We start from the raw sequence: 24,779 nt of genomic DNA, 5'->3' as shown, positions 1-24,779 counted from the left end.
TCGATAATCAGGGGAGCAGGCACTCTGCAGGTTATTGCCCCTGGCAGTGGTTTTCAAGTAGGCCAAACTTTGCCTGCTGAAAGTTTTTTGAGGCTTCATTGCTGCGCAATTTCTAAGCCCTCCCTCCGCTCTCTGAGAGCGATTGGGGCTGTAATGGCAGTCGTATAGGTCGCCTTGCAACGTGGAACTGAGCAGCAGTATGTGATGCACTTTCTCTGGCCCTCCCCTTTCAGCGAGGGAAACAGCTTCTGACACCGTTAGCAATGCGCTCCACATTGTTCAGCGCTCTGCCCCTATCGCCCCTCACACTCACTGTAGCGCCCTATGAGAATTCGCTGAATTTGCCGCACCCAGTCCCTAACCCCTTAGCCCCACCCCCCCCACCCCCCAACCCCCCAGGCGCAAAGCAGCCGAATTTCTCCCTCAAATACTTGCTATAGAGGGACTGCAGCGAAGGGTCACCAGACTGATTCCTGGGATGGCAGGACTGTCGTATGAGGAGAGATTGGGTCGACTGGGCCTGTATTCACTGGATTTTAGAAGAATGAGAGGGGATCTCATTGAAACTATAAAATTCTGACTGGGTTGGATAGACTGGATGCAGAGAGGATGTTTCCCCGGGGCTGGGGAGTCTAGAACAAGGGGTCACAGTCTCAGGATACGGGGTAGGAAATTTAGGAGCGAGATGAGGAGAAATGTTTTCACTCAGAGGGTGGTGAACCTGTGCAATTCTCTGCCACACAAGGCTGTGGAGGCCAAGTCACTGAATATATTTAAGAGGGAGATAGATAGATTTCTAGACACAAAAGGCATCAAGGGGTATGGGGAGAAAGCGTGAATATGGTGTTGAGATAGAGGATCAGCCATGATCATATTGAATGGCGGTGCAGACTCGAAGGGCCGAATGGCCTGCTCCTGCACCTATTTTCTATGTTGCTATGTTTGGGCAGACCCCCTGCAGTCTCGTACCTGGAGTGCAAACCATCCCATAATTCAGAATTAGACAGCACTAAAACCTCACTCAGCGAGGCCTCAGAGATGGCTGGAGTGGGACCCATAAATCATACAGTGGCTACAGTGCAGTGTGCTGCTCTGAAAAAAAGAGAAAAGACTGGCATTTATATAGCACCTTTCACGACCGCTAGACGTCCCAAAGCGCTTTACAGCCAATGAAGTACTTTTGGAGTGTAGTCACTGTTGTAATGTGGGAAACGCGGCAGCCAATTTGCGCACAGCAAGCTCCCACACACAGCAATGTGATAATGACCAGATAATCTATTTTTTCGTTATGTTGATTGAGGGATAAATATTGGCCAGGACACCAGGGAGAACTTTCCTGCTCTTCTTTGAAATAGTCCCCTGGGATCTTTTACATCCACCTGAGAGAGCAGAAAGGCCTCGACATCTCATCTGAGATACTGCACCTCCGACAGTGCCGCGCTCCCTCAGCACTGCACTGGAGTGTCAGCCTAGCCTTTTTTTGTGCTCAAGTCCCTTGAAGTCAAAGTGTAAGCGCGTCCTGAAAACTCAGCCTCCCCGGGTCGCTACCGAGTGTGTACGCAATGCCCATGCGTCGAAAACCGGCTTTTCCGATCTGTTGAGCTGTGGCTTGACAGATCCTCTGCATCCCTACAGCCAGGCCATTCACATGGGCAGGATTGCGGTATTTACCCATAATCCTGCCCAGAGGATGTCCTGAAAACTCTTGCGCCTGATAAAAGCAGGCTCACAGTCTATTTTTACCAGCATAAGAGTTTTTAAACATGCAGAAACATAAAAGTTAAAAAACACATTTTAATGTTTAAAAACACTGCCCACTAAAGTAAGGTTATTTTAAACCATAATTTAAAAACTTTTTTTTTAAATCGGAAAGATATTTTTTTTTTCTAAGACGTTTATTAACTTTAATTTAAATTTATGTTCAATATGTGATTTTTTTCCCCCTATTTTTTATTGGGTGTTTGAGGGGGGGGTTTCTCCAATTTACGGAGTTCCCATTATTATGAATGAGAAAATACTGTACCTGGATTGGCTGCCCAGTGCCATGTGACTCCAGCTCCAGCATACATCTGTCCAGACGTGCACGTGCTCCGATGCACAGGGAGAGTAGGCCTCAGGACCGGGATCGCTGGTGGGGGCAGCAGGAACATTTTCTGTCGAGCGCTCACGGGAAGCAGAGGGCCGGGAAGTCAGGGCCATTGCCTTAAAATTAGGGATCGGTGAAGGTGTGATACCAGAAATCGCTTCTTCGCACAAAGGAAACCTAGAGCTCTCCCCCTACCCCGAAAAGCTGATGAGGCTGGTGGAGGGGGGGCGCGCGCGGGAGGGAACATCAAATGGAAGTTTTAAAACTGAGGTCGATAAATTTTTTTAAGGGCATTAAGGGTTGGGGTTCCAAGGCGGGTAGATGGAGTTAAGATACAGATCAGCCATGATCTAACTAAATGGCGGCACAGGTTCGAGGGGCTGAATGGCCTCCTGTTCCTATGTTCCTAGGACAGAGCATATGACTCTCCAGCCCTCCCTCAGTATCGCACTGCGGTGTCAGCCTAGATCAATCAGTAAATACGATTGTCCGATAGGCCACTGCGTCACCCCCTTTGCCCCCGAGTTCAATAAATGTTCAGCCAGCATCGCTTCTTTCCTTTTTTATGCAGTGTTGTTTGAGAACAAAATGAAAGTACAAAGCTATACAACGTGCACATGACAGCTCTTTACATAATGTACATCTGACAGTAAAAAAAATGATTCAATGTTCAAATCTCTGATACAAAGGAGAAGCGTTGCAATCAACACGAAACGACATGAAATATCAGGACATTTCCCCCCCTCCTGCTTTATAAATACATAAACCGTGTCAAAATTTACAAAACAACATCGATACGATCTGATGCAAAGTGCACACTTAGTTAAAGAGGCACCACCACCTTGGGCTGGCTGGGTTCGAACTTCACTGAGGTGCTCACATTGTGGGAACATGTGAGATTGTCCAACGGAAGAAACACATGAGTCAAGGAGGCACTGTGACAAGGGATGGTTTGGCTTGCAAGCTCACAAAAACTCCTGATGTCGAGCAAACCAAGCCATCGCTCTCAGGGCTCGGGGATTGGGGGCGAGCCACCTCAGCTCACAATCTCCCGACTACAATGATCCCCGCTCGAAAGTTCAAGTGTGCAAACGTTCGCTTAGTGCTGCTGCTCATCCACAGAATCAGAGAGATTTTTACGGCACGGAAGGAGGTCATTTAGCCCATCGTGTCCGCGCCGGCCGACAAAGAGCCATCCAGCCTAATCTCGCTTTCCAGCTCTCGGTCTGTAGCCCTGTAGGTTACGGCACTTCAAGTGCACATCCAAGTACTTTTTAAATGCAATGAGGGTTTCTGCCTCTACCACCCTTTCAGGCAGTGAGTTCCAGACCCCCACCACCCTCTGGGTGAAAATAGTTCTCCTCAACTCCCTTTTAATCCTTCTACCAATTACTTTAAGTGTATGCCCCCTGGTTGTTGACCCCTCTGGTCCTTCCTATCCACTCTATCGAGGCCTATGGTCGAACATACACTGCCAACACTCACCATCTAGCCTGGCACTAAAGATAAGAATGAGGCACTGGGGGGGTGACCACCAGTACCCATAGAATTGGGCCCCAGTGAGAGTCGAGCCCCTTAAGAGAGGCTATTTCAGAACAGTACCAACAGTTTTAAAGCAGCATTAATCACGAGCCTCTTAGTCGGGATTTAAACCTTTTATGTACGGTAGTTTATAGGTTAACCCACAGTGCAGAACAATCGGTCATCTGCCTGGACAATTAGTACTTGAAATATCTAATAAGAAACACAGGGCCAAACAGCTGGTCACATGTTTGGGTACGTTGGATATGAATGACAGGACTAAAATTATTTCTTTGTCATTTTTTTAGGTCATGAAAGGGGATAATGCTCCTTTCATACAAACGCAGGTTCTCTGTACATACACACCATTCAGAACTCATTATCTGGGACAATCACCTAGTAGCCCAAAGACAATTGTTATAGCACAGGTGATAGTTGAACAGCCAGTGCTTTTTTTTTAATGATATGACTGACAACCACCGATCAGAGTGCCCCCTACACCTGTCACAGTCACAGCCCACTGCTGGACAAGTGCAGCCCAGATCGAGACCTTCTCATCGCTCCCCCACTATTGCTCCAATTTCACGATATTTGTAATGAAGAAAATAAGAAATCGGAGCAGGAGTCGGCCATTTGGCCCTCGAGCCTGCTCCGCCATTCAATAAGATCGTGGCTGATCTGACCTTGGGCTCAGCTCCACTTCCCCGCCCGCTCCCCATAACCCTTGAGCCCTTATCGTTCAAAAATCTGTCTATCTCCACCTTAAATATACTCAATGACCCAGCCCCCACAGCTCTCTGGGGCAGAGAATTCCAAAGATTCTCGACGCTCTGAGAGAAGAAATTCCTCGTTTAAATGGGCGACCCCTTATTCTGAAACTATGCCCCCTAGTTCTAGATTCCCTCACGAGAGGGAAACATCCTCTCTGCATCCTACCGTGTCGAGCCCCCTCAGAATCTTATAAGTTTAATAAGATCACCTCTCATTCTTCTAAACTCCAATGAGTATAGGCCCAACCTGCTCAACCTTTCCTCATTAGTCAACCCCTTCATCTCAGGAATCAAACCGAGTGAACCTTCTCTGAACTGATGGACTTTAATGATTATACAAGATCAGTGGGATCAGGTTGATTGCCCAAGTTGAACAAGGGAGCCACAGCCTTGCTGAACGACCTCTCCCAACGTGGACCGGACACTCGTTATCACAACACTGATGTGACAACGCAGGCAGTGGGCAAGTCTTTCTGCTAGGTTGCCCTGGTTTTCTTCAGCGCAATTCGTCCGAAATCAGCCAAACCAGCGCAAAAGGCCGAGGAATTTCAGGAGCAAATTTCGTCCGGCGCAAATCGAGTTTCCGCGATCTTTTGCGCTGGTTGAAAAAAAACAGCGGCTAGAAGCCGGCCCCGCCCACAAAACTGGCCACGCCCCCCCCCCCCCCCCCCAGATCGAGTTAAGATTAGGACTTTTGGACTGAAGGGGAATCAAGGGATTTGGGGATCGGGCGGGAAAGTGGAGTTGAGGTCGAGGGATCGGCCATGATCTTATTGAATGAAGGAGCAAGCTCGAGGGGCCGAATGGCCGACTCCTGCTCCTCATCCTTATGTTCTAATCACCTTGCCAAGTTTATGCTAATTGCATCTGTTTGCGGGCCTTCGAGGTGGCTCCAAAAATTAAGCTTTTTTTCCCTTAAGATGGAGGGCATCTTGTAAAAATATTTTTTAATTTATTAGGAAACTGACTACTGTACACCAATGTAACTAATAAATGATTCTGTGTAGTTTTTTTTAAAGTAATTTTCAGTCATTTAAAATCGGGTTACTTACAGATGGTGGATTAATTTTTGTGATACGAGATAGAGAAAAACTATTGCCACTATTCCTGCTGGTTGGGGATTCTCGGACTCGGGGCACAGTCTAAAAATTCGAACCAGACCCTTCAGGAGTAAAATTAGGAAATATCTCGACACACACAGGGTGGTAGAGGTTTGGAACTCTCTTCCGCAAACGGCAATTGGTGCTGGGTCGGTTGTTAATTTTAAATCTGAGATTGATAGCTGCCTGTTAACCAAAGGTATTAAGGGACATGGGGCAAAGGTGTTAGGTCACGGATCAGCCCACTGAATGGCCGAACAGGCTTGAGGGGCTGAATGGCCACCTCCTCTTCCTATGTTCCTATAAATTCATTTTCAGTTGTATTGATGAATCTACACCAGGTTACCACTCTTAAATGTACCAAGGAATATTTTTTAGTGAAAATTTTTTGTTTTTTAAATTACACACCAAAACGCTGCCCGATTGGTTGGTTTGTGGAAGATATTACGGTTGGCGATAATCAAATGAGTTTGAGTGGAAACTTGAGCAAAAAAAAAAGCATTTCTTAAAACCGGTGCAATTTTGAGCGCAATTTACACCCAACGCAAAGCAGAAACTCTCGGCCAATGACTCTGGTTTCAGTGGAACATGGCTCTGTGATGCTGATGTAACAGGCCCCAGCCTCGCTAGCTATGCTGCAAGATTCAAATTTATATTCTCGCACTTCTCAACCCTGCACAGCCAAACCTGTGGAGTGCTGACGAAGGGTCATCGACCCGAAGCGTTACCTCTGCTTCCTCTCCACAGACGCTGCCTGACCCGTCGAGATTGCCAGCATTCTCGGTTTTCATTCCAGATTCCAGCATCCGCCGTATTTTGTTTTTATATTAGTGTTTTTTTTATTACAGCAGGTTGGTGCCAAAGTAGATGGAGCCAACATGTTTTGGGAGGAGAGGAGGACGAGAATTGGTTGGGGCTGTAGGTTCAAATTGTATCCCTACACCTTTGGGGCCTGGGCTCGAGTCCAATTCAGACAGAGAAGACAAACGTCTGCTCCTCCAGTGCGCAATGGAACGGCCCAAGGGAACCGAGTTTGGGCGGTAAGGGATAAATTGCTTGAAGATACTATCCCTGGAAGATACTATCACTAGGATTATACCAGCACTATCTGGGCTCAACGGCCAAGGTATGTAGGGAGCAGGAAATGGGAATAATGGGATAGAGCTTTCAACCTGTGTTTGGGACTTTGAGAGACCAGAAAACTCCTAACCAAAGCACATCGGCCTGAAACTTTAACACTCTTTCTCTCTCACCGCCAACCTGCCGAGCATTTTCTGTCCTTCACCGCATGTTGGCCCCGCCCTGTGTCCCACATCAGTTGAAGTACCCGAGACTGGGAGCAAAGCTGGAAATCGCCAGTTCACCCCAGCCTGACATGCCACCGGGCACTGATGTTCAAGGAAGATAGAATGGAGAGTCCAGTTACCTAACCCTGAGGCACTTACTCTAAGGCAGCAATATTCGGTTCGGGAGGCTAACCCAAAGACGGGATTTGGACGTTCACTGCTGAGCTCTGTCATGCAACTGTGGAGTGCATCTGGCTATCTGCCACACTTAGAGCTGCATCTGGGACAGCGACTATTGAGTGAGATAGGCAACAATCCATTTATCTCCTTTTAAATACCGGCAAGTAAGTCAACAAGCAATAAACCTGTAAAATGACCAAATCAAATTCACATTTTGTTCCCATTTGTGATGATGCACTCCAGTCCCTCCGAGAGAACCCATTCATAGCAGCTCCATGGCGAGGCTAATTTCACTAATTACTGCTACTCACCCAAAGCTAAGTAATAAACTGCTGAATCTCTACAACCTCCCAATTCACGGGCAAGAGTACCACCGGCCGAGCCAAGCTGCTGGGAGTGAAAGGTGGGTCAAAATAGCATGGAGCAGTTGGTTGTAGGACCAAGTCATGGACTCGAGGTCTTGCCACACTGACGGTGCTGGGCTTAGTCCTCGGTCTTTACAGATACCAGCTGAGAAAGACCGAACAGACCAGTGGGTCCAGCTTAACACCGGTCTACTGCCTCCTTACCCTAATCTCGAGACAACCTTATTGAAACCTAACTAATGAATTGTAAAATAAGGAGTGCTGGCTCAGTCTGCACCCTGATAAGATGATCGACCTGGATCAGTCCCTGAAAACATTTAAAGATCCGGACACAGCGTCCAACTTAACACCTCCAGTGTCGCGCTGTGTCTGTCGCGGACATTATTGTGCTGGTGCTGAACAAGAAGAATCGCCCGTTCACATAGAGGCTGGTGCTATTGAATAGTCTCCGCCGTTCAGACTGACTACTGTCCACAGTCCATATCTCTACGGCCGCGTTGGGGACCCTCGGCGGGACCGACTATACTGTTCAATCTCTCAGCTGATCGCACAGTGTTCCGTTCAAAGGCCTTGAACAATGTTGCACTGACAGCGTGCAGGCCAGGGCTGGTTGACGGGCTCTGGTAGCCGTGGTGACCACTGGAAACCTGTTGGTCGAAGCTGTTTAACGCCCCGGGCTGAGACTGCAATGCTTTGAAGTCCAGAACCCCTGCCTTGCTCCAGAGATCAGCCTTGCCATTGGCCGAAGCGTAACTCTTCATGATGCACCCACTGAGAGTGGAGTTTTGATAAAAACCATTAGGTTTCTGCCAAGAGGGCCCGGGGTCACTGACTTGCTGTGAATAGTCTAGGCCATTCACCTGCTGCTCATTGGCTTGGATTGCTCTGACTTTCAGACGCAGCTTATGGGGAAGGGCAGTTGTTCTGACCTCCGGGTGGGGGCCGGAATGCGTGCCGGTGTCAAAGCCCACTTTGTCGGGACAGTCGCAGTCCGAACCTTCAGAGAGGGCGCAGTCCGCGACCTTCTCCACGGCGCTGTGGGAATGAGCGAGCATGCCTTGATCTGACAGGCGGGGCGCCTCAATCACGGAACAGGGGGCGAAGCAGCACTCCGGGGCCTCCTGCTTCGCAATGGGACTGCCGTGGGCGACGGGAAACTCGCCGTGGGAGCTCGGCGACCCAGCGCGTTCAAGCTCATCCCTGCTGGCCGAGCGCTGGGCCGTGGCGCGGTCCAACACTCCGAACGACTCGATGACCGAATGCTGGAAAGCAGAGTTGGGGGAAGGCTCCATCACCGAGTCCTCGGGCAGCGGGTGACCTTTTCTCCTGTGCGCCTGGGTGCCCGATTGCTGGCTGGCATCGCTGGAGGAAGGCGCTTGGTGCGGGCCGTTGGAAGCCAGGGGCTTTGCATAGACGGTGTATTCCGCCCCGCCGCGGGGCTCTGGGGGAGGTCGGGGCGAGAGCGGCAAGTCCTGCAGCCGGGCAGAGTGAGCCCGGCCATCTCGGCACTGGATGATGTCCCTGGGCGCCAGGCTGCACACGGCTGGCTCCTTGTAACCGACGAATTTCGGGCGCTCGCAGCACCGGAGCAACGCTGCCTCCTGGACGTCCTGCAGCGGGTCCCGGTCCCGGTCCCGGTCCCGGTCCTCCGCCGGGCGCTGGTCGTGGTGCTTGGGGCGGAGGGCGGGCTCCGGGCTCCCCCCGGGGCTGGACGAGCCGCCGTCGGACACATCGGACAGCGAGCCCCTGGGCGAGTACTTGCTGATGGGCGTGAAGCCGCTGCCCCGGCTGGAGAGCTCGGCCTCGGACGAGTCGGAGTGCTGGAGCAGCAGCGCGGCGGCTGGACTGCCCGAGTAGCCGCTGTAGTACACGCTGACCGAGCCTCCGGCCAGCCGCCGGCTCTTCTCGCTGTAGGCGGCCGCACTGATCAGGCCGAAGCGCAGCTTGAGGGCCAGCAGCTCGGAGCGCAGCCCGGCGTTCTCCTGGTTCAGCGCCAGCACCCGCTTCTCCAGCACCATGTCGCTGAGCCGCCGTTTTTCCCGCGACCGCTTCGCCGCCTCATTGTTCTTGCGCCGCTTCTCCCAGTAGCTGGCGTCCTTCTTCTCGTCCGAGATGAACTCTCGCTTGCGGCGGCCCATCGAGCTGGGCTTGCTCTTGCCTGGTCGGCTCCTGGGGACTTGCCCGTCCTCGTACGCGCCCAGGCTCCCCGGGTTCTCCATCTCCGAGTAATAGCCGGATTCCATGCTGGGACCACCCCGAGCTCGCTGCTGGAGATGTCCCTCCCCGTGGCTCCCACACTCGACTTGAAACGATGTCAACTTCCTTCAACAGGCCTAAGAGGAAAACACAACACAACATCGTTAATATTTGCTCATTTATTCCTCCTTGATTTGCTACTGAAAGATTTAAAAACAACACATACCTCCCCACCCCGTCTCACTGATCCACATTGGCACCTCGATTTCAAACTTCTCATCCTTGCTGGAGTTCGGGCCCAAGATCAGACCAGCCATGATAAGATAAGTAAGAAATAGGAGCAGGAGTAGGCCATACGGCCCCTCGAGCCCGCTCCACCGTTTAATACGATCATGGCTGATCCGATCATGGACTCAGCTCCACTTCCCCGCCCGCTCCCCATAACTCCTTATTGTTTAAGAAACTGATCTTACTGAATGGCGGAGCAGGCTCAAGGGGCCACATGGCCCACTCCTGCTCCTAATTCTTATGTTCTTATGTTTTCAAATGCCTCCATGGCCTCTGCCCTCCCTATCTCTGTAACCTCCTCCAGCCCCACAACCCCCTTCCCTGCAGCTAGGGTACATTGGCATAGTGGTTATGTCACTGGGCCAGTATTTCCAGAGGCCTGGGTTTAATGATCTGGAGACATAGGCTCAAATCTCACCAGGACAGCTGGGGGAATATAAATTCAGTTAATTAAATAAATCTGGAATTTAATTTTAAAAAGCTAATATCAGTAATGGTGACCATGTAACTATCAGATTGTTGTAAAAACTCATCTGGTTCACTAATGGAAATCTGCCGTCCTAAAAAAGATTAGTCTAGATAGGGTATTTTTCTCTCTCTGTTTCCCAGGGCAGCTGGTAATTATTCTGCCATTCGCACCCTATATAGACTCATCTTGTTATAACCATCTTAAGTTGGCCCATCATATCTTTGGTCTCTCTAATCTCTCCTGCTTTCCACCCTATCACGGACCTTCCCTTTTGTTCTTTCTACCCCTCCCCTCTTTCAGTGCTTCTTAAGAATCTGTTCATTTTGAACATTCGCCAGTTCTGACAAAGGGTCGCCGACCTGAAATGTTAACTCTGTTTCTCTCCCCACAGATGCTGCCTGACCCGCTGAGTATTTCAAGCTTTTTCTGTTTTTAGTTCAGATTCCAGCATCTGCAGTATTTTGCTTTTTTTCATAGAAACATAGAAAATAGGTGCAGGAGCAGGCCATTCGGCCCTTCGGAGCCTGCACCACCATTCAATATGATCATGGCTGATCATGCAACTTCAGTACCCCATTCCTGCTTTCTCTCCATACCCCCTGATCCTTTTAGCCATAAGGGCCACATCTAACTCCCTTTTGAATATATCTAACGAACTGGCCTCAACAACTTTCTGTGGTAGAGAATTCCACAGGTTCACAATTCTCTGAGTGAAGAATTTTCTCCTCATCTTGGTCCTAAATGGCTTACCCCTTATCCTTAGACTGTGACCCCTAGTTCTGGACTTCCCCAACATCGGGAACATTCTTCCTGCATCTAACCTGTCCAATCCCATCAGAATTTTATATGTTTCTATGAGATCCTCTCTCATTCTTCTAAATTCCAGTGAATATAAGCCTAGTCTATCCAGTCTTTCTTCATATGTCAGTCCTGCCATCCCGGGAATCAGTCTGGTGAACCTTCGCTGCACTCCCTCAATAGCAAGAATGTCTTTCCTCGGATTAGGAGACCAAAACTGTACACAATAGTCAAGGTGTGGCCTCACCAAGGCCCTGTACAACTGTAGTAAGACCTCCCTGCTCCTATACTCAAATCCTCCCGCTATGATGGCTAACATGCCATTTGCCTTCTTCACCGCCTGCTATATTTGTATGCCAACTTTCAATGACTGATGTACCATGACACCCAGGTCTCTTTGATTGATGGATGAGTCCAGGGCCATTCAGGCCATGGACCTTGGTCTACCCACAGTTTGTTGTGTCTCTGCACCTTGTTACAAACTCACACGAGGCATGGATATATCAGACACGGCCACTCTGTGACCTTCACTTTATTTCCAGGACTGAAGAGTGTTGATCCTGGGTAGGACCTCCCCTTTTATACCTGGAAGCCCAGGTGAGGAGCTCACTCCCTGTGGTCAGGGTGTGCATTACAAGGGTACAGGTACAGTATGCATGAGTTACAGTTACATACTTATAATCATTGCAAGATGGTGAAATACATGACACAGTTCATCTCGAGTTATTCTATCGTGAACTTTCCCCTCCCCGCCATCCGAGTTGAGCATTACAGTAATAGAAGGGGAGACAAAACCCCAGTACAGAAAGAGGAAGAGGAAAGAACAGTTGGATATGGGCAGCAGGTCTGTCAGCTTCTGGAAAAGACAAGATGGGTTAACATTATGGGTAGGGAGTCTTCAATTAAAACAATCAGGGTCTCCCCACAATCAGTAATCTGTCCTTTCTCTTTACAGATTCTGACTGACAATCACATCAGTTTATAGAGAGCAAGACAGAGAGAAAAATGGAAAGAGAGAAAGAGAGATAGAGAAAAACAGAAAGAGGAAAAGAGAGAGAGAAAAACAGAAAGAGCAAAATAGAGCAAGAGAGAGAGAAAAAGAGAGAGAAAGAGAGAAGTATAGAGAGATAGAGAGAGAAAGAGAGAAAAGTGAGAGAGAGAGAAAGAGAAAGAGAGACAGAGAGAGAAAAAGAGAAAGAGAGAGGTATAGAGAGATAGAGAGAAAGGGAGAAAAGTGAGAGAGAAAGAGAAAGAGAGAGAAAGAGAGGTTTAGAGAGATAGAGAGAAAAGAGAGAGAGAAGGAGAAAGAGAGACAGAGAAGTATAGAGAGCTATAGGGAGATAGAGAAAGAGAGAAAAGAGAGTCAGAGAGAGAAAAAGAGTGAGAGAGAGAGAGAAAGAGTGAGAGAGAGAGAAATGAAAGACAGAAGGTGAAAAAATAAAGGGGAATTGAGTAAATTAAGATAAACAAGGTGGAATAAAAGAAGAAAAATTAAAAGACCGCTTGGCTTTCTCAAAGTTTCAAAGCGATGCCAGGACAGATGGAGTTGACCAGTGGCGACATTCGGTGTTAAGGGGGGGGCCTTGAGAAGAAGTGCTCAGACCACGGCCAAGCAAGACCAGCGTGCGACCCAGATTACCTTCAACCCAGAGAGGGAAGTAAGTTCACCTCCTTGATTCCGCCACAAAACAAGATTGCAGGGCGGCCGGGCCTGAAGCAATCAGCCGAGCGCTCGCTCGTAACACTTCAAACACACGGAACTAGGTCAGGGAACAATGAATATTCAGCAGGCTGACAGCCGAAGCGAAGCTTGTGGTGTGCGCTTCTTGAATGAGGTCACACACCAAACGGTGAATGGCACTGAGCAGAGATTCCCCCATCACCCTATAATCAAGAGGAAACAGGGTAGAGATTTTATATATAATATATTTATATATACACACAGTGAGCCAAAGGAATGCCTCTGGAAGCAGGCGTAACCCGGGCTTTGTCACAAGATAATAAGAAAACTAGGTCAGTACCATTAGCTGGACCACTGCGTGCAATAATGCTTTCGGCTAAAAATACACTCTGTGTTTGGTCCCAGAGCAAGGGGGAGGGGCGGGGGGGGGGGGCTACGTTCATATGACCGCGGTCTTCAACTGTACAACTTGCATTGATATAGCACCTGTAACGTAGTGAAACGTCCCAAGGCGCTTCACAGGAGTATAATGAGATAAGAAATTTGACTCCCCAGCCGCACAAGTAGGAATTAGGGCAGGTGACCAAAAGCTTGGTCAAAGAGGTCGGTTTTAAGGAGAGTCTTGAAGGAGGAAAGAAAGGCGGAGAGGTTTAGGGAGGGAGTTCCAGAGCTGGGGGCCCAGGCAACAGAAGGCATGGCCACCAATGGTGGAGTGATTATAATCAGCGATGCTCAAGAGGGCAGAATTCGAGGAGCGCAGACATCTCGGGGCTGGAGGAGATTACAGAGATAGAGAGGGGTGAGGCCATGGAGGGATTTGAAAAAAAGGATGAGAATTTTGAAATCGTGGCGTTACTTAACCGGAAGCCAATGTAGGTCAGCGAGCACAGGGGATGATGGGTGAGCGGGACTTGGTGCGAGTTAGGACATGGGCAGTGAGCACAGGGGGTGATGGGTGAGCAGGACGTGCGAGTTAGGACACGGGGCAGCGAACACAGGGGGTGATGAGTGAGCGGGACTCGGTGCGAGTTAGGACACGGGGCAGCGAGCACAGGGGGTGATGGGTGAGCGGGACTCGGTGCGAGTTAGGACACGGGGCAGCGAGCACAGGGGGTGATGGGTGAGCGGGACTCGGTGCGAGTTAGGACACGGGGCAGCGAGCACAGCGGGTGATGGGTGAGCGGGACTTGGTGTGAGTTAGGACACGGGGCAGCGAGCACAGGGGGTGATGGGTGAGCTGGACTTGGTGTGAGTTAGGACACGGGGCAGCGAGCACAAGGGATGATGGGTGAGCGGGACTTGGTGTGAGTTAGGACACGGGGCAGCGAGCACAGGGGATGATGGGTGAGCGGGACTTGGTGCGAGTTAGGACACGAGGCAGTCAAGTTTTGGATCACCTCTAGCTTTTAAAGATTATTTGAATTAAAAATGTTTTAAAAATATCAATAAATTCATCCCACTGGCTGAATACGGATTCGATCCGTGTGCTCCAATAGCTGATCGTACACACGGGATGGTGATCGGGATTGTGCAATTGGCTTGTGGTAAGGGGGGAGGGGGACAGGGGGAGGAGGAGTCAGAGAAGGGACAACTTGGCAGGCAGTACCTGCTGCTATTACGGGAAGCGTGCCTGGGCACCATGTGGGAGGGTGGGGCTGGGCTCAGCATCCCAATGCTTTCTGTTGTCAGCTGTGGCTCAGTGGGCAGCACCCTCGCCTCTGAGTCAGAAGGTTGTGGGTTTGAGTCCTACTCCAGGGACTTGAGCACACAAAATAATCTAGGCTGACACCCAAATGCAGTGCTCAGAGGACGAGACGTTAAACCGAGGCCCCATCTGCTCTCTCAGGTGGATGTAAAAGATCCCACGGCACTATTTCGAAGAAGAGCAGGGGGAGTTATCCCCGGTGTCCTGGCCAATATTTATCCCTCAAGTAAACATAACAAAAACAGATTATCTGGTCATTATCACATTGCAGTTTGTGGGAGCTTGCTGTGCGCAAATTGGTTGTCGGGTTTCCCACATTACAACAATGATTACACTCCAAAAGTACTTCATTGGCTGTAAAGCGCTTTAAGATGTCTGGTGGTTGTGAAAGGCGCTATATAAATGCAAGTCTTCCTTTATATAGCACCTTTCATGACCACCGGACATCTCAATGGCTTTACAGCCAATGAAATACTTGTGGAGTGTAGTCACTTGTAATGAGAATGTTTCAGCCTAGAAAAGGGCCAGTTGGCCCAACAAAGTAGTTCATTGACTGTAAAGCGCTTTGAGACGGTCGTGAAAGGCGCTATATAAATGTAAGCGTGTCTTTCTTTCTCGGCCTCCAGCCTCGCCGCTGAACCACATAATCTCCACCCACTCGGCTCGCACTTGATGGAGGACATGTGCCAGGCGACAATGATGCCGTGTTTGTTGGTGCTGATCAGACCGTGAGTGAACAAGCACAGCTCCCAAAGGCAGCCCCATGTGTTTCAGTCTTTGTTGGACTGGTTCCCTGACTGGAGGAAAGCAGTGAGCTGGCAGGTGGCTCTGCTTTTGTGCTTAAGATTAGCAGTGCCCTGGTTGCTTAGCCTTTCAGCTCGGCGATTTATCTGAGATTTATCAGACGCGCACTGTAGCGCCAAGAAGAAATACAAACCGCGCCAAACACAACAAAAACTTGTATTTAAATAGCGCCTTTAACGTAGTGAAACATCTCAATGAGCGTTATAAGACAAAACAGATAAATTTGCACGGAGCCACATAAGAAATTAGCGCAGATGACCAAAAGCTTGGTCAAAGAGGTCGGTTTTAAGGAGCTCCTTGAAGGAGGAAAGAGAAGCAGAGAGGTTTAGGGAGGGAGTTCCAGAGCTTGGGGCCCAGGCAACAGAAGACACGGCCACCGATGGTTGAGTGATTCTAATCAGGGATGCTCAAGAGGGCAGAATTAGAGGAGCGCAGACATCTCGGGCGGGGGTTGTGAGGCTGAAAGAGGTTACAGAGATAGGGAGGGGCGAGGCCATGGAGGGATTTGTAAACAAGGTAACATTTGTAAATAAGCTGCATTGAAGGGTGAGAATGTCAGGCCTGTTGAAGGGCTGCAGCCAGAGCAGCACCAATTGTTCCAACTTCAACAAGCAGCCGAGGCTCCTGGCAAAAAATTCTCTCAGTGAGGTGATTCGATGGAGAGTTGGGAGCTGACACTGGAGAGGGGCGTCTCCTCAAAAGGAGCCCCTTTATTTGGGGGGGTAGGTGGGGTTAGCCTGGTGTCTGACACGCGCCAAAAAACCATCGCCATCAGTAAAGGTCTCACAAAACAAAACAGAGACTGAGGACTACACACAGGCAAGGGCTTCTGATTGGCTGGTGCAGTGAACACACTCTCTTCTCTCAGTCACACGTCCAGTCCAGAGAGCCTAGGTACAGACTGGCAACAGCCAAATATTGGGAAGTTCCCAGAAGCTGTGCTGGCGTGACTGTGCGTCAGTCTATCCGTACCTGACTATGTGTCAGTCTATCCGTACCTGACTGTGTGTCAGTCTATCCATACCTGACTGTGTGTCAGTCTATCCATACCTGACTGTGTGTCAGTCTATCCGTACCTGACTGTGTGTCAGTCTATCCGTACCTGACTGTGTGTCAGTCTATCCATACCTGACTGTGCGTCAGTCTATCCGTACCTGACTATGTGTCAGTCTATCCGTACCTGACTGTGTGTCAGTCTATCCATACCTGACTGTGCGTCAGTCTATCCGTACCTGACTATGTGTCAGTCTATCCGTACCTGACTGTGCGTCAGTCTATCCGTACCTGACTGTGTGTCAGTCTATCCATACCTGACTGTGTGTCAGTCTATCCATACCTGACTGTGTGTCAGTCTATCCATACCTGACTGTGTGCCAGTCTATCCATACCTGACTGTGCGTCAGTCTATCCGTACCTGACTATGTGTCAGTCTATCCGTACCTGACTGTGTGTCAGTCTATCCATACCTGACTGTGTGCCAGTCTCTCTCTATCTGACTGTGTGTCAGTCTCTCTCTATCTGACTGTGTGTCAGTCTCTCTCTATCTGACTATGTGTCAGTCTCTCTCTATCTGACTGTGCCAGTCTCTCTCTATCTGACTATGTGTCAGTCTCTCTCTATCTGACTGTGTGTCAGTCTCTCTCTATCTGACTATGTGTCAGTCTCTCTCTATCTGACTGTGTGTCAGTCTCTCTCTATCTGACTGAGCATCAGTGTAACTGTACCCGTGTGTCCGTGTAACTGTGTCTGTGTTTTAGCCTGGATTCTATATTAGAGACTACAATGCAAATGCTACATTTTTAATGAGGCAGGCTTTTAAAGCTTCAAAATTGGTGTAAAGATTAGAAGTGAAGTTTCAGTTACCCTCAGAAACAATGAGGCCCAGCAAATGGAAAGATCAATCTCAGTGACATTTGGAAAGCGTCCCTGAATCTTATCACACAAATCCAAGTTTCATTGCTTCCCACGTTTATCAGCAGCGAGAATCAGGCGGGCTGCAAGAAGGCATTACGTCACCACAAAACCATCACTACAGTACACACAGCTAAAGGTAAACAGCTAGCAGATGTGCCTCAATGGTTACATCAGTCATACTGTAGGGAGAATGTGAGTCTTAGGATTAACCCCAGTGTGTAAGCTTGGGAAACTGCACAGCAGCCAGAACACAAGGCACTCGATATAACGTGGGACAGGCTGTGTGTGTGTGTGTGTGTGTGTGTGTGTGTGTGATGGAGGAGCTGGTATCTGAGAGTGGGACATAAGAAATAGGAGCAGGAGTAGGCCATTTGACCCCTCAAACCTGCTCCGTCATTTAATAAGATCATGGCTAATCTGATCATGGACTCAGCTCCACTTCCCTGCCCGTTCCCCATAACCCTTCACTCCCTTATCATTTAAAACTCTGTCTAGCTCCACCTTAAATTTATTCAATGACCCAGCCTCCACAGCTCTCTGAGGCAGAGAATTCCATAGATTTACGACTCTCAGAGAAGAAATTCCTCCTCATCTCAGTTCTAAATGGGCGACCCCTTATTCTTAAACTAGTTCTAGATTCCCCGAGTGGAAATATCCTCTCTGCATCTACCCTGTCGAGCCCCCTCAGCATCTTATGTGTTTCAATAAGATCACCTCTCTTTCTACTAAACACCAATGTGTATAAGCCCAGCCTGCTCAACCTTTCTTCATAAGTTAACCCCTGTATCTCTGGACTCAACCTAGTGAACCTTCTTTGAACTGCCTCCAATGCAAATATATCCTTCCTTAAATACGGAGACCAAAACTGTACACAGTACTCTAGGTGTGGCCTCACCAATACCCTGTACACTTGTAGCAGGACTTCCCTACTTTTATACTCTATCCCCCGTGCAATAAAGGCCAACATTCCATTTGCCTTCCTGGTTACTTGCTGTATCTGCATGCTAACTTTTTTGTGACCCCCAGGTCCCTCTGTACTGCAGAACTTTATAGTTTCTCTCCATTTAAATAATAACTTGCTTTTTGATTTTTCTTGCCAAAATGGATAACCTTACACTTTCCCACATTCTACTCCATCTGCCAAATGTTTACCCACTCACTTAGCCTGTCTATATCCCTTTGCTGATTTTTTGTGTCCTCCTGCGTGTGTGTGGTGGAGGAGCTGGTATCTGAGAGTGGGACAGGCTTTGTGAGTGTGTGGGTGATGGAGGAGCTGGTCATCACCATCATAGGCAGTCACTCGAAACGAGGCTGACTTGCTTCCACGCCAAAAAGGGATGAGTTCACAGGTGTTTCAATGAAGGACCTAATATTCTGGATCCCGAACTACATCCTGAAGGGTGGAAGATGCCTGTGGGTGGATTTTTTTAACGTGGGGTGACCGTTGCACACCAGCCAACACACGGGCTCGACAGAGCTGGGTCTTGGTCCAGTGGCAAGGGTTAACCAGGACGACTAGAGACCAGCTCTGCTGCACGGACCTAGTGCGCACACATATCGTAGTGTGGGCTGGGCCCGTGCTGCCCCTGGGCCCCTGGCCCCGAACTCACACCTCTCCTGAGCCCCGATCAATCCCTCTACAGTCTCTCTGAGAGTGGGACAGGTTTTGTATGTGTGTGTGTGTGTGTGTGTGTGTGTGATGGAGGAGCTGGTATCTGATGGTGGGACAGGCTGTGTGTGTGTGGGTGATGGAGGAGCTGGTATCAGAGAGTGGGACAGGCTGTGTGTGTGTGGGTGATGGAGGAGCTGGTATCAGAGAGTGGGACAGGCTGTGTGTGTGTGGGTGATGGAGGAGCTGGTATCAGAGAGTGGGACAGGCTGTGTGAGTGTGGGTGATAGAGGAGCTGGTCTATGATGGTGGGACAGGCTGTGTGTGTGTGGGTGATGGAGGAACTGGTAGAGAGTGGGACAAAATCGGATATGCAAGGGTTGACCGGTAGAGTCATGACTTCCTTCAAGCACCTCAAATGGTAAAATGTGCAGAAACTTTGCGGGTTTCCTGTGGTTGTCTCCGTGTACATTCACCAGTCACGTGGCGGGCACTGTACATTGAGTTCCAACCTCTCTCACCACACAAGCAGCATCCCTTTAACATTCGATTTCCCCAGTGGTAAGATTTAACAATCAGGAAGCCGAGGTTCCCCTTTCGGATTACACCACAGTTAATTCTATTACATAACCTTCGCCTGTAACAAGCCAAGACAGGCTACGTGCGTTTGATCAGATGGGGCAGCTCCCTCACAGAGAGGCCCCTCTCTCTGTCCTTTGGAGCAGGTGAAATTTCTAGAAAATCTGGTTCCAGTTTAAATGTCCCAATATCCAGTGCCTCGGTTTTCCAGCTATTATTACACACACATATTTATAAGTGACAGCACCGTTTAAGTCACTTCCCTCTAGTTAGCTTAAAAATAGGCATTTAATAAAGACATAAATATAGACTTGTGCATCAAATTTCACAGTGCCCCGGTTTCCTAAATAATCCAAGTCCTGAAAGCTAGGTTCATCATAGACATTTACAGCACGGAAGGAGGCCATTTCGGTCCATCGTGTCCACGCCAGCCAAAAAGGAGCTGTCCGGCCTAATCCCACTTTCCAGCTGTCAGTCCGTAGCCCTGTAGGTTACGGCACTTCAAGTGCATGTCCAAGTACTTTTTAAATGTGGTGAGGGTTTCTGCCTCTACCACCCTTTCAGGCAGTGAGTTCCAGACCCCCACCCCACTCTGGGTGAAGAAATTTTCCCTCAAATCCCCTCTAAACCTCCCCCCAATTACTTTAAATCTATACCCCCTGGCTGTTGACCCCTCGGCTAAGGGAAATAGGTCCTTCCTATCTACTCTCGGCCCCTCATCATTTTATATACCTCAGTTAAATCTCCCCTCAGCCTCCTCTGTTCCAAAGAAAACAACCCCAGCCTATCCAATCTTTCCTCATAGCTAAAATTCCCCAGTCCAGGCAACATCCTCGGAAATCTCCTCTGTACCCTCGCTAGTGCAATCACATCTTTCCTGTAACGTGGTGACCAGAACTGCACGCAGTACTCCAGCTGTGGCCTAACTAATGTTTTATACAAGTCATGCATAACCTCCCTGCTCTTGTACTCTATACATCACTGTACAAAGGCCAAATGCATCTGTATAAAGTCAGTATTTTAGTGAAGGTGTAACAAGGCACAGCAAAATTTGACGGCGCCGTTTTGAAACTTTAGAAATAAGAATGGTAGACGGAAGATGCTGGAAAACACACAGCAGGCCAGTCAGTGTCTGCGGAGTTAGGGGCTGCTCACATCCTGAACAGTAACCGGTCTCTCTCTTTACCAAGAGAGTGCAAGTTCAGCACTTGTTTGAAATTTGACGGCAGGTTTGCTTTTCGAAGGAAAGTTTCGAAAGCAAGTCGGATATATCTTTTTCAAATCGCTCAAATCTATCGTTTAGAATCTCCCCCCACCCCCATCCTCGTTTGCTGTGACTTCGGAGAAGTGTGTACTTTTTGAACGACATATAAACCTATTAAAAAGTTTCACATTTACATATTATGTCGAAAGTACGGCACAGAAACAGGCCATTCGGCCCAATGGCTCCGTGCCGGTGTTTATGCTCCACACCAGCCCCCTCCCACCCCCTCTTCATCTCACCCCATCAGCATATCCTTCTATTCCTTTCCCCCTCGTGTTTATCTTGCATCTGTGCTATTCACCTCCGCTTGTTGTGGCAGCGAAAATCCCTCCATGGCCCTCGCCCCTCCCTTTCTCTGTAATCTCCTCCAGCCTCACAGCCCCCCCCCCCCCCCGAGATGTCTGTGCTCCTCTAATTCTGCCCTCCTGAGCATCCCTGATTATAATCGCTCAACCATCGGTGGCCGTGCCTTCTGTTGCCTGGGCCCCAAGCTCTGGAACTCCCTCCCTAAACCTCTCCGCCTCTCTACCTCTCTTTCCTCCTTCAAGACGCTCCTTAAAACCGACCTCTTTGACCAAGCTTTTGGGTCACCTGCCCGAATTTCTCCTTATGCAGTTCAGTGTCAATTTTTTTATCTTATAACGCTCCTGCGAAGCACCTTGGGACGTTTTGCTACATTAAAGGCGCTATATAAATTCAAATTATTGTTGTTATTCCACCACTCTCTGGGTAAAAACGTTCCTCCTCAATTCCCTGTTGGATTTATTGGTGATTATCTTATATTTATGGCCCCTAGTTTTGGTCTCCCCCACAAGTGGAAACATCTTCTCTACGTCTACCCTATCGAACCCGTTCATAACTTTTAAAGACCTTGATTAGGTAACTCTGTCAGCCTCCTCTTGTCCAGAGGAAAGCGCCCCAGCTTGTTCAATCTTTCCTGACAGCTCTAACTCCCGACAAGAGTCTACATCTGATACATGATCCAATCCTGTCCATGTTCAGTTGCTGACAGAACACTTTGTGTGCATTTCCAGTCAGTTCTGTTCACGCAACGTAAAGCCAGAATTTGCATAGCTCCGAAGGTTAGGGAATCCAGGAAACATATGGTGCTGTGTTTATTTTTAGAGGGCAGGAGAATCAAAATAGATTACATTTTGAAGCCAGACTGAACGAGTCTCGCTCCAAATGCGCGAGCGCTGAAACATGGTGAGTTTCACATCAGAGAACCTGCATTTATATAGCACCTTTCACAATCGCAAGTCGCTGATTTTTGAAGTGCAGTTATCGGTGTAATGTAGGGAAATGCAGCAACTGATTTGGACACACAGTAAGATCCCATAACCAACAATTTCCCCCCCCCCCCCCCACACTGCTCCATGTTAGCCCACGGAAATCGCGCCCAGTTGTCGAACCCCTTTCTGATGCCTGGGCTCCGATTGGCTAACTAAGCACACATTAGACTTGGACTCTCCGACTGTTCTGTGAATAGTGTCACGGCTCATGATATGGCTCAGTGGGTAGCAACCTCGCCTCCAAGTCTAGAAGGTTGTGGGTTCAAGTTCCCACTCGAGAGACTTGAGCACAAAATCTAGGCTAACACTCCCAGTGCAGTACTGAGGGAGCTCCGCACTGTCGGAAGTGCTGTCTTTCAAATGAGATGTTAAACCCAAGGCCCCGTCTGCTCTCTCAGATGGACATAAGAAATTCCCTGGCACTGTTTTGAAGAAGAGCAGGAGAGTTCTCCCCGGTGTCCCTGGCCAATATTTATCCCTCAGCCAACATTATCTTCTTATTTGTGGGACCTTGCTGTGTGCAAATTAGCTGCCGCGTTTCCAAAATTCACCCCTCAACCAACACCCAAAAACCAGATTATCTTGTCATTTATCTCAATGTTGCGTTAAAAAAATCCACGCACAGGCATCTTCCACCCTTCAAGATGTAGTTCGGGATCTGGAATATCTGGAACACTGAAACACCTGTAAACTCATCCTCTTCTGGCGTAGAAACAAGTCATCCTCGCTTCGAGGGACTGCCTATGTTGATGATGTCTGTGAGACTTATTGAAACATTTGCCTATGTTACAACCGTGACTGCACTTAAGACGTACTGCATTGGCTGTGAAGAGCTTTGGGGCACTTTGGGGATGTGAAAGGCGCTATAGAAATGCAAGTTTGTTCTTTCTAATTGGGAACAAATTAGATTTGAAATCGCTGGAACAAATACAGGTTTCTGTAGAAATGGCCCATTTTCTCAATCAGCGTACCCTTCAGGTTAAAATTCATTAAACTCCGACTGACCTAAGGCTGATTCTATCGTATTGGAACTGCACACTCCTCTTCATTCAGCTTTTCCTGACAACCGTGCTCACTCACTTGCTGGTTCAATTAATATCTCCTGGCCACGTTTTCTCAGTGCGTTTAATCATTAACTTGTGCCTAAAGTTCCTTGTGCAAGCCCACAAAAACAGTCCTTTAATCCTGTTCAGACATGAATGGTGAACAGGTCACTTTATAATGTGACTTTCAAAAAAAAAACTTGTTGAGGAAGTATCATTTCTTTAAAAGGTTTCCAGTAAGAACTCGGTTAGTATTCGGAGTTCCTTTGTTGCATTTGCTGTCTGGTTACCCTCACATTCTGTTAATGGGTAACCGGCTCTGGTAACCATGGGCTTTAAAATCCCAGTGTTTAAGGTGCCAAACTCCCTCTCCCCATTGCAAAATGCCACAAGGTTATTGCACCAATCCCACCTCCTTCAAAAAAAAAGTGCCCCTGCCTTATTCAAACACATCCTCCCGGAACAAGAGATTGCTGCAAAAACGGGAGGTTCGTGGTGTTTCAAGGAAATGCACAAAGCAACTCATCTAGGAACCAAAAATGCATGGTGAAGGCAGAGTTAATAGAACTGTCAGAAGGCTTGGTTTTCACAATCCGCTCCCACGCAACTAACGCGTAATTTATATGCCTATATCATGCAAGTAAAGTTTAATAATAGCATCAGCAAAATATCAGCCCACTCTTTCCTGTCGCATATAGCTCCAAAAATAAACTCGGATCCCGCTGATCCTGCAATTAGTTTAATTCCTTTTTTAAAAAATCAAACATCTTGGCAAATTGAAAATATAGAATTCAAGCACGAGTTATTTGAATAAGAATTCATATTAAAGAGTTTCAGAATTTCAGGAGCACTTCGAATCCCGGGGCTCCCTTAATACCAAAACTATTTTTCAGTGTCAATAATCAAATCTACATTTACAAGTCTCTCTCACCCACACACACACACACACGCCACGGTTACCTACAGTCAAGGACAGACAGCTCTCCGGCGCTTAATTAGATCAGTATGTACCAGTCATTTACACCATACTGACCCACATTACAGAAAAAGGCAGCTAGCATCAGGGAGAGCAGTGCCAAGACTGGTACTGTGTGAGAGAGAGAGACACACACAGACAGACAGCATGTACAATACTGAGAGTCGATACTGTACCTTTTGATAAGAATGAACACAAAGCATCCAAGTTATGAGCTGATCCTTCTACATATAACATAGACACATTTCTATATATATATATATTAGAGAGAGTTGTTTGTTTTCTCGGCTGCCTTGTTGGTTGGGATCTTGTAGTACCTTGACTGGCTGTGTCCTTCGCTGGCTGGTATTATTGTACCTATCCTTTGCTCATTGCCAGGAACTGTGGGGATATGTGTTAGTAGGTCGCCGGTTGCATAACAACCACTTAACTGCCTAGTCACGTTTGAGCTGGGGTTTTTTTTTCTCTCTTTCTTTTTTGCGCAGTGAGATGGAGAATCTAGGCAGGATGCCAAAAAAGCCAGAGGAGAAACAGAGAGAGAGAGAGAGAGCTATCCACAACATAAGGGGGAGGGGGTGAATGATGTGCTTAGAGAGAGAGACACACACACACACACACAAGTGGAAAGGCATAACATAAACTAGAAAGATATAACCAATTCGAAACTGCAGGGGAAATGTGTATGTGTTTATATATATAAATATATATGTATAAATATATATATATATAAATAGCAAATAAAAGGCTGGTGACCTAAAATAGCTCTCTCCAAACATTGCAATACACCACCCACACACACACACACACAGTGAAGGCAAGGGGCAAGGAGAGAAATCTGGTTCACTGTTAAATA

At 48.2% G+C, this 24,779-nt stretch overlaps 1 protein-coding gene across 1 annotated transcript; it reads right to left on the bottom strand.

The window, feature by feature from the left end:
• Window positions 1–5,071: 5,071 nt before the first annotated feature.
• Window positions 5,072–24,231, bottom strand: LOC139256578 (uncharacterized). The gene is made up of 2 exons (XM_070874246.1): window positions 24,103–24,231; window positions 5,072–9,641 (listed from the first exon to the last, which is right to left on the bottom strand). Exon 2 carries the CDS (start codon window positions 9,549–9,551, stop codon window positions 7,773–7,775), a length of 1,779 nt encoding a protein of 592 aa, XP_070730347.1. The 5' UTR covers window positions 9,552–9,641; window positions 24,103–24,231; the 3' UTR covers window positions 5,072–7,772.
• Between the last annotated feature and the right edge of the window lie 548 nt (window positions 24,232–24,779).

The sequence above is a fragment of the Pristiophorus japonicus genome, unplaced genomic scaffold (assembly GCF_044704955.1).
Source record: "Pristiophorus japonicus isolate sPriJap1 unplaced genomic scaffold, sPriJap1.hap1 HAP1_SCAFFOLD_735, whole genome shotgun sequence".
NCBI classification, from domain to species: domain Eukaryota; kingdom Metazoa; phylum Chordata; class Chondrichthyes; family Pristiophoridae; genus Pristiophorus; species Pristiophorus japonicus.
This window is presented reverse-complemented; position numbering and strand designations above follow the sequence as displayed.